General features: G+C 37.1%; 1 protein-coding gene across 1 annotated transcript in view; it reads right to left on the bottom strand.

The window, feature by feature from the left end:
- Positions 1-3,339: 3,339 nt before the first annotated feature.
- The window catches only part of HEATR1 (HEAT repeat containing 1), a 55,253-nt gene continuing 47,761 nt past the window's right edge, over positions 3,340-10,831 (bottom strand). Inside the window, exons 40-45 of the mRNA XM_051993545.1 lie at positions 10,333-10,437; positions 10,073-10,241; positions 7,167-7,321; positions 5,962-6,120; positions 5,084-5,192; positions 3,340-4,540 (exon numbers count right to left, since the gene is read on the bottom strand). Coding sequence (XP_051849505.1) covers positions 4,452-4,540; positions 5,084-5,192; positions 5,962-6,120; positions 7,167-7,321; positions 10,073-10,241; positions 10,333-10,437 — 786 coding nt within the window. The 3' untranslated portion in view covers positions 3,340-4,451. The remainder of the gene's footprint in view (positions 4,541-5,083; positions 5,193-5,961; positions 6,121-7,166; positions 7,322-10,072; positions 10,242-10,332; positions 10,438-10,831) is intronic.

The following is a 10,831-nucleotide window of genomic DNA, read 5'->3' as shown; positions in this document are numbered from 1 at the left end:
GTTAGGGATCTCCCTTGATCTAGGCTTGCAGCCAACTTCTCACTCAATTTATCCTATATCACCATTATTCCACCTCTCATTACCCAATCACCACAGTCACCTTGATCAATCCTGATGGAGACAGACCAAGAATCTCCAAAGAGCCTTAGGAATAGGGTGTGCTCTTGGGAATAGTGTATCCCAAACCACTAGACTGATTTCTAGCTCAATCCCTGAATGCATTATTGAGGAGAGAAACCATTAGAAGGGAGTCCTTCATCCTTATTACCAGCAACCACTGCTGACAATCTGACTTCCATTAACAGGCAGATTGGAACAGAAGACTTGGAAGTGGCAGCCCCGCTAGATCCTGCTTCTAGCTCAACCCTCACATTTATCACAATTATCTGGGGAGGTAGCTCCTCTGCATAAGGTACCAGTCATCCCCACCAGTTGCCACAGAGTTAAGCTAATTTTACTGAAACAGCCGCACATCCTGATGGGGACAGACAGTATCCGGGCAAGTCACACCACCACGACCAGTTTGCCTGCCATCTTCCTTGAGATCCTGCAGGAGATGGTCTAGGATCCTGAACTGTGGAGCCTTTGAAATAACATGCTTTCAACCTGGAATCTGCAGCTGTCATCCTGGGAACATCCACTCTCTGGAGATGCAGCTGCCCCAGCAGGTGCCACATCTGCATCTACTGCAGACCCAGAATGTCACTGTCTCCAAAGCCACTGTCAAATGGCCCCAAATCTGGCTCCTGATAGCTACGAGCAGCGTGATCCTGGGCAAGTCACAGTCTCTCTCTGTCCCACTTTTCTCATCTGTAAAATAAGGACAAGAACCTACTTCTGAGGGTTGTTTTGAGGATCAAATGAGGCAATATTTGTAAAGCGCTTGGCACAGTGCCCGGCCTATAGTAGGCACTGTATAAATGTTGCTGTTATTGGCTTTGTTGCAGCATCCTGAGAACCATATGATCTTTCCATCTGACTCAAAGCTGAAATGCCCCATACAGTGCCGTCTTCACTAGGACATGAGCTCCTTGAGAGCAGATTCTTTCTGAATCTCCACTTAGACATAGTAAACTTTGATGAACACTCTGACTCCTTATTTCATTGCCTAATTTTCCTGGCTTCTTTTAAGACTCAGTTTAAGTCTTAGCTTCTGAAATAATTTTCTTGGTCTACCCAAGTTTCACCTTTCAGATGACCTTCCATCATTATCATGTGTATGCAATATAACCATGTATACATGTGTGTATTTATGTATACATATATGTATGTTTATATGTGGTTATTTACATATTGTCTCCTTGCCATTCCACAATTGATAAATGCTCAGAGGTTATGAACAATTTTCAGAAGAACTCAATACAATTATTTCATGAAATATCAGTCACATAAAAAATGCTCTAAATCACAACTCATTAGAGAAATGAAAATTAAAACAACTCCGAGGTACTACTTCATATCTATCAGACTGGCTAACATAAGGGAGAGGGAAAATGACATGCTGGAGGGGCTATGGAAAAATTGAGACATTGTTAATGGAATTGTGAACTGGTCCAGCCATTCTGGAGATTAATTTGGAACTATGTTCAAAGAGCTATAAAACTGCAAATGAAGATATAGCAATATTACTACTAGGTTTGTATCTGAGATTTGAAAAAAAAAAGAAAAAATGCATTTGTACAAAAAATATAGCTTTTTTGTGGTGGCAAAGGACTAGAAATTAGGATATACTGCAACAAGATCAGATTTCCTATGTCTTGAGCATACAGTTTTGATTGTTAATAGAACAGATATTGAAATGCTGTAATTTTGAGAAAAGATGGTGCTTTAGAAATGATTAGCTTGTTTACATTCAAACTAGCATTTTTCTCTCACTGTTCAAAATTTCACCCTATTGTCATTAGTAACTGAGATCAAAAACACTACTCTACCTAAGGTGATTAAAATAAAGCCTGTATAAACAAGCCCCAAACCTTTACATTTTCCTAACTTCAGTACAATCCCTCAAAGCTAATTGGCAGAAATTCAATGTAAATAAATTCCAAGTAAAATCATGTAGTGAATTTATTTCAAGATATTCAGATCATTTTGTTGTGTTAATTATTGCTGAAATGGGCCATCTACTTGACTACAGAAATTTTTTTTTATGGTGAGGTTTGATAGGATGAGATTTTGAAGTGAAATCAATATAAATTGCTGTAGAAAGGAGACCAAATTGCCCAGAAAACACGTTAAGTCATCAAACATTTGATTTATTTGAAAACTGGGAAGACATGGCCACCAAAGAGTTAGGATATAAACTCTTTTTATTAAGATGAGTTCTTCATAAAATCTTAACAAAAGATGAAAGGTGATTATGAGTATTTTCTCAGAGAAAAGTGGGAGACTAAAACTAGTTTAATGAAAGTTTGGTGAGGTATTCATCTAAATAAAGGTCATTCCAAGACCATTTAGATATAAAAATGGAAAGAGAACTACAAACTGAAAAAAAATGGAAAAGATTTGCAAAAATTACTAATTATAACAAATTGTTTTCTTCGTCAAGGAGACTGAAGTCACCACATCTGGACACTAACATCAGTCTTTGATGTGTATACAGAGAAAGAAATGATACTAAGGAGAATAAACACATGAAAAGCAAATTGGATGAAGTAATTTTAGGGGCAATGAGTTGGCACAGCAAATAAAAGCACTGGACCTGGAGTCAGGAAGACTCAACCAAATTCAACCACTGACACTAACTGTGACTCTGGGCAAACCACTTAAGCTGTTTGCTTTCAGTTTCCTCATGTGTAAAATGGGGACAAAAACAGCATCTATGTCCCAGAATTGTTTTGAGGATCTATAAGATAATAATTGTAAAGCAATTAGCATAGTGCCTGGAAAGTAAATGTTAGCTATTATTATTGTAAAGGAGATTCATACTGCAGTTAGCTAATAAAATTGTGAAGGAAGAGAGGGACCAATTTATAAAGAAATATAGGAAAAATCTCGAGCCTTACTGATTCCCCCCCAAAAAAGATGACCCAGAAAATATCAATTGCTGACCTACATACTTATTTCCCCATCTATATAATTTTCTGATCAAAGTATTAACAGGGAAGAAGCATGTTTTCACCAAAATATTCAATGAAAGACATCATTATCTTTCACATGTGACTGTTGGAGTGGGATAGAATGGGATTGTTTGTGCAGAAATAGGGTTAGCTTAGAGAAGGAATCAAGTCATTTCATCAAGTGAAACATTAAAGAAAGGGAGTGGCAAGAAGTATGAGTGACAGAAGATGAGAAAGAGGGGGAAAAGAGCACAGTACAAAAAAGAAAAAACCATCCTCAAGCTAAATAGAAAAAATGTTTCTTTTTCTTTATTTTGACCATAATTTCAAACAAAAATGACATTTCAATATACAAAGTAGAATAGAAAAAGGATTGTAAATAAAACGAAATTCTTATTACATAGTTTGCTTTCCCTTTTAAGAATGTAATGAATTCAACATGAGCCTTTCAGTCTGCTTGTCTGATTTCTTTTGTTCTTTTCTGTGCATTTACAAAAAAATGACCCAATATACTCCTTTTTTTTTCTTTTTGTCTTTTAGTAACTCTTGCCCTCCCCTCATCATTGTTTGGTTCATTACTTGTACCACAATGGCCTCCCACTTTAGACAACTGACAGATGACCATAAAGTTTTAAAAATGACAAATAAGCATTATATGATTTCAATGTAATATGATGTCACTTAAGTGGATAACTTTTCTGTCTGTGCAAAAAAAAAACTTTTTCCTTGTTCCAGTGAACATTAAAATGTGTATACATTCACATATGGAGGATCTAGAATGGTGGCAATTCCCTCTACTGATATGGATGGCAAATGATTTATTATTTAGGAGATTTGGTCTTTGGGAATTGCCTAAAGTCAGTGGCTACATGGCTCATCCAGGATTACCTATATAGTAAGAGTTGAAAGAGGATGTAAAACCAGTATTCTGTACTCCAGCCCTAGGATGCTACTCATTACAGAATAAAACACAAGAATTTTCTTACAAAATAATTTACAGCACATGGACCTAAAATTATGGATTATAGTTAAGTGCAAACTAGCCTTCAGTAGTAAAATTTATACTTATTATTGTATCTAATTTTCCATTAAAAGCTGCAATCCAAATAAAAAAAGACACTTAGAAAATAAAACAAAAAGTAGGGCATGTAATATAAAAACATGTTTCATTTATTCTTTATGCATATATATATATACACAATTAGAAGATGGCCACATTATACACGAATACAAACCAGAAGAAATACTTCCATTTTAAAAAATCAGCTCATGAAATTTTCTAATTTCAAGTAGTTGGTTAAGGCACAAACATGGAACTAAGATATTCACAGATGCAACCATAAAAGAGGTGTCCCAAACTGTTAACAGGGCAGACAGAAACCCAAAAAGAGTTTCTTAGAAATAGCTCTGGAGTGGCTCTCCCAAGATGACTTCCAGTTGTTGAATAGTCTTCTGGCACTGATTTTCCACTTCTTCACATTCATCTGAGAGAAAAGAAATCCTGAAGTCAGCTTCTGGGCCCCATTTCATTCCCCCACATTCCTTCATTTGGCCCAGCACCCCCTCAAAAGGACCTTAACACTGCCCAGCAACAGGGGTGGAACTAGTGCAAAGTAAGACTCTACTAAACACTCCCCAGTCCTGTTGTTCTTTTCACAAAATACTAAGCTCTCTCAAGTCTGGAAAAGCAGGGCAGAGAGCACTGGCTCCTCATGTAGGCAGTGGAGCAACCGTGTTTAGCTCATATGCTATTAATATGCCCACTGTCTGATTTCTACCTTGTTGGGAAAACATTTCTATGACACATTTCCATGTCTGTGAAATATACATTACTTCATTTGACATCACACCAGCCACAGTAAGATAAGTCCTCTTATCATCCCATTTTACAGGTAAGGACCTGGGATCAGAAGGGTGAGTGACACGCCAAGGCCTGACACCTCCTGGGCACTGCCCTGTGTCTGTGATTGGCCTCCACATGTCCAGAGAATTCGGGTCTGCACTCAAACACTACAAGAGGATTTTACCTTCCATCAGCTCTGCTAAGAAAGGAATGGATTCAGGGAGAAGCACAATGTAGTTCTCCTTTAGTTTTTCAGCCAGCTCTAAAACCGTAATCAAGGCAGCGAATCGAACCTAAAATGAAGAAAAGACATGTACATCTCCAGGACAATGCTAAAAAGAAGGGGGCTCCCAGCTTTGGAATGTAAATATTTCTTGAGCTGTAGGGAGAGCTACCACTACACAGCTACAACTTTTTACCTCAAAGGGCCCGTAACTTGAACAATTTAGGGTAGTAAGAACAAAAATATTAACTATTAATTTTTTTTACTCAGAACATGTGTTAAGAGCATCCACTTAATGTCAGTTTATCTAATTCCCCTCCTCTTTCTCTCTCTCTCTTTTTTTTTTTTTGTCTTACCAATAAGGAAACTGAGGCACAGAACAGTCATAAAGTCAGTATCTGAACCTGGGTTTCTCTGATCCAAATCAAATGTCCTATCTGTTATGGCATAATGGGATTGGGGTACATCTTTAATCATTATAATAAGAGGAAAAATTATATATAATTATATGAAAGAGGTATTCTTATCACCTTACTTGTCTCATACAGTTGCTGAAGATAAAAGAACACCAGAGAAACCCAAGAAAATTAACCAGCATATTTTATATTTTATTGCTTGCACAATTAATGTTGTTATAGCTAGGGTATAACAAATTCTAAAAATCCTATAGCCAAATATAAAAAATCTTCCAGGACATTATTTGCCCTTACCAGGGCCTTTCCTACATGACCATAACCAAAACATCTCTTTGCTGCACTATGCCACGATTCATCACCATTTAAAGTTACTGGATGCTACAGACATGCAGCAGGATCATCAAATGATCACATTTCTCCTACCTTAGGTGAAGAATGCCGCATCTTAAGGAGAATTTGGTAGTTCAATGGTTTCCAAAGAGAATCATCTGCCATGGCTACAGAAAACTGAGCAATACATGGTATCAGGTGCTTCGTCACTCTTTCCTGGAATGTCTCTTCTCCTCCAAGCATGTTTTCCAGCTATTGGGAGCCAAACAAATACTTTTATAAACTGTCTGAATGTTCAATGTTTGAACAAACATTCTTATTCATATATGTTTAAATAACTTTCAGATTAGCAAAGAACAAAGGCACTAATATTTGAACATTCCATGAACTGTTACATTCAGCAATATCATAAAACAAATATTATAGAGATGAAATTTGTGGGGAGATTAATAATCTTCCCAGCAAATTTATCAATCTTTGAAGAAACTCCATTAAATGAAATCTATGGAAAATACAGGTGACAATGTCATAACCTATCATTTCCTCTTCTCATTAAAGATCCCACTGGATAAAAACCTTATCAAAGGTAAGCCCAACCTGCCTTATCAGAATAGAAGGACTGTAACAGAAGTTAGGTACTCTGAGGGAATATACTAGCGAGAGAAAAGTTCATGAGGATTTCCTGCTTCGTATCAAAACTACAGATATACATGAAAATTGTGAAAGAAATTGAATAAAGATGGTTTGGGAATTAGGCATCTCTACTTTGCCCTGGTTGGAGGGGAAAGGGCCATTCACATACCCGCTCCCACTAATGATTGACATGAGAGCTCTGACCAGCTTCAGCCCTATGAGAGCTTGCTCCTTCTTGGGTACCCCTCTCTTAGAGGACGCAATAATACTTAATGGCAGTGGTCTTGTTTATTCCCATACAGCTCATTACTCCTGAGCTCAAGCCTTTTATTACCCTCATCATCCCTCCCTGGAAACAAAGGTTATAATGCAGGTTCCATCAGACCTAGCCTGGAAAGCTCAAAGCAATTTTAGGATTCTGAGTTGCATGTAGGGGTACTTATAGGAACTGCCTTTATAAAGCATACTCTTTGAAAACTAAGGTTCCAAGAGGAAAAATCCTTATAATCATCAAGGTAAGCAATACTCCTTAGCCCCAAAATGTTAGGATTAACAATACACCCACAAAAAGAGTATTAACTACATTTTTAATACTTATAACATATCTCAACATTTATTGATGAGAGGCTACTACTTTAGAAAAGAAAAAAATTAGATCCTAATACCTGATCCACCAGAGGCATCATCAGTGCTTCAGCTCTCTCTTTGCTTACAAAATGCTGAGTGTCAAAAAGAAAGATTTTGTGCAGACAATCCAATATAAACTGCAGTAACAAACAGCTCTTTTCAGGTTCATTTCCAGAGTCAAAAAAGGCTTCATCTACAAATGAACAAAAATTTGGAAAGAGAAAATTTACAAGGCTCTACTCTATACATGCTCTGTAGAGTATGTACTAACTAAAGTGGACACCCACTAAAATTCAGTACAAGAATATTTTTTTGTATCTAAAACATTCAATCTGTTTAATAAATCACACATAAAAACAAAAAAAGATGTTTTGAACTGGCATGGTCTGATCCCCAAGTACAAAATAAACACAGTCTGCCAGTGCTTCAGGCAGTATGTAAAAGATATTGACTTTAGACTAAATTATATTTATGAATCTTGTGTCAGTATTTAATCTGACTGTCAAGAATCACTAGACTCTAAACAACTAATTGATCTACCTATCTGAAGTTCAACACTGCTGTGTATATGAGGCTAATATAATTTTAAAAGGTCATCCTCAAAAAAAAAAGGAAAAAAAAAACCCTCTATAGTCTTCTGGTTTGTGGCCTTCTTATTCTCCTTTTTCTAAACTTAACCACATTTGTGGCTGCCTTGTTATCTTTTTTCCTTTCCTTAAACATAGATGTGATCCTCCCAAGGTTCTATCATATGCTTCCTCTTCCTTTTCTTTATATTCTTTATAGTACCATTCAATCTCTTCACTTCAGTAATGTTCTCTAAGCCCCTAGTTCCCAATTCAACATTCCAATCTCCTCCCAGAAATCAGGACTTTTATTTTCAATTATACTTCGATATTAGATAAGGACCTCAGACTCAGATCTCAAATTTAAATTTTTATCTTAAAAGTTGACTCCTCCTCCTCATCTCCCTATTTCTATGAATGGAACTATTGTCATGCTAGTTTCCAGTTATGTTCCATTCTTCTTCTCTTGCACATGTCCAATCAGTTCCCAAAAGCTGTCATTTCTCTTTCTGCAACATCCTTTAAATTCCAGCCTTGTCTTCTATTCCTGCTGAAACTCTTCTAATTTAGCTCTTCTTTACTAAGCTATCACAACAGAGTCCCTTAATTGGTGTTCCTACTTTTAATTTATTCCCTTTATACTCCTTCTATATCTTAATGATTGCTATGACTTTGTTATCCCTCTATTTAAAAACTCTGGAACTGAAAAACAAATGACTCCACATTGCCTACTGAATAAAGTATAAGTGACTGAGTCTGGTATTCAAAGCTCTCCATAATTTGACTCCAACACAATCTCACATTATTCCTCCTTTAGAAACATTGGACAGCTCTTCACCTTCTGATCTTACCCTAATTTCCCTTGTTACTCCTCCTATCTCCCCTTCCTCACCATCCTCCATCTCAATCTAAGTGACTTTTTCCTCACCAAATTTCTCATAGCACTTTCTGGGATTAATTTTTCTTTACCTCTACTATACTCTACACTTATTTCTACATACACCCTAACAATTCTTTTTTTTTTTTTACTTTTTGCTGAGGCAATTGGGGTTAAGTGACTTGCCCAGGGTTATACAGATTTGTTAAGTGTCTGAGACCAGATTTGAATTCAGGTCTTCCTGACTTCAGGGCTGGTGCTCTATCTACTGAGCCACCTAGCTGCCCCTGTCCTACCAATTCTTTAAACTGTTAACTCAAGGGCAGGAGTTGGCTTGTTCTCAAAGCCTACCACAGTGGCTTACATATATAAAAACTTAACAAATATTCATTAAAAGGGAGTGAATTTTCCCTAAAATTTGTGTTACATCCTCTTGTTCAAAAGTGAATTACTAGTGGAGCAATGTTTTCTTATTCCTTGACAAAATTCCAATCCACTTCCACTGTTCTTTTGCCATTTCCTTTCATGATTTTTCCTCCTACCCCTTTCTCTCCCGAAATGCAGGGATCCTAGCCATAAGTCTCTACAATGTGTTATTTCCCCTTGTCTGTCAATTTTAATCTCAGAAATTCAATTATCAGTCTCTGTAGATAATTCCCAGGTTTCTTCCAGCACTATACTTTGATCCATCTTCAGACCCAAGCTCTCCCTAGATTTGTGTTTTTATTCTCTTGCCACCATGTCCTCCCCACATCCAATCAGTTGTAAAGTCTTGTCTATACAACAGTTCTTCCATCTATTCCCTCCTTTTCAGTCACTGTCCCTACTCTAAGTATGTCTCTCTTTTGGCTGGACTTTTTAAAAGCTTCCCATAGAAACTACCTTCTGCTGATTTTGACTCCAACCTAACCTATAGATCCCTGCCGCTCAGATACGGTCATTTCCTTGAGCTGCAATCTTTTTTTTTTGTATCTCCCCTGCCTGCTAATAAAGTTCAATCCCTGAAGCTTGCTATTATTAGTCCTGCTTTATCTTACTGTAGACATCTCCTCTTTCTGTGATCTAATCTTTAGCAAAAGAATACTCCTTATTCCCCAACTCTCCTCCCTTTCCCCAATATGAGCTTTATGCTATGTACCAACTCTATCCAGGAGCCCCCACCCAAGGTCTAGGTCATGGATCACTTACTGCAAGAAGCTCCTTTCCTGCCAATCCCCAATCCCCAGAGGCAGAGCTTTCCTCCTTCCCCAGATGCTTCCTAGCATTTTGTGCTTCCCTTAAATTTAGGTTTCACACCACTTTCTGTGTCTCTGCATTACTGCAAGCTCTTTAAAGGCAGGAGTCTTCTTATTCTTCTGTTTCCTAAGAACAGAGCATCAATTCCTTGTGTCTCAGAGAGAACCTGAGAAATGCTCAAGTAAACTATCCTCCACGTTACAAAAAGGCTATAAGTATAGTACAAGCTAGAGTAAAAATGTCTAAGTGAGATTTTAAAAAATACCTGTTTTAGAGATGTTGATTTGGTTCAAAGTGTCAGCAAAAGGTTTCACTAAATGACCAGCAAATAGGGTAAAAAGACCTTTCAGTTTTTCAGCAATACAATCTGCTAAGTTGCAGAATGTCAGCAGCCTGTCCTTTGGAGCATCTTCTGTTCTGGCCCAATCAAATAGCTGAAGGAGAAAAAATAGATTCATTTCCATTTCATACTTTGCTATAACGGCCATTTGGGACAATACAGGCCTGAACAAAGAAGAGTCTTACCTTAAAGAAGAGAGGTCTGAAAGTAACTTCAGAAAGTTTCATAACCATGCTCACTAGACAGCTAACTATACAACCTTCAGTTTGACCAACTTCTTCTAGGTTATCCTGAATGTGAAAGAGAAGTTTTTAGTTTCATTAGCCATAATAAGATTTACATAGTGCAAAGTACTCTAATATGCTATCTCAACTTCCCTAAATCTCTATAGTTTAAATATTATAGGCATCTTCATCCCATTTTACAGATGACAAGATTAAGACTTAAGTCTTAAATGTAGGAAAAAAGATTTGCATCCAAGTGTTGTTATCCAAGTCCAGGGCAACAGAGGCATCAAACTTGTGGCCTGCAAAACTCCTGAGTGCAGCCCAAACCAGATAAAGCATAACTGGGAAATATTGAACAAAATTAAAAAAAAAAATGCAACATGGATAATGTTAAATTAAGGTTTTCTCAGCTAACTTGAGGCTGACTTTCTGTTTGAATTTGATATTACTGGAGAAC

The sequence above is a fragment of the Antechinus flavipes genome, chromosome 4 (assembly GCF_016432865.1).
Source record: "Antechinus flavipes isolate AdamAnt ecotype Samford, QLD, Australia chromosome 4, AdamAnt_v2, whole genome shotgun sequence".
Taxonomy (NCBI): domain Eukaryota; kingdom Metazoa; phylum Chordata; class Mammalia; order Dasyuromorphia; family Dasyuridae; genus Antechinus; species Antechinus flavipes.
This window is presented reverse-complemented; position numbering and strand designations above follow the sequence as displayed.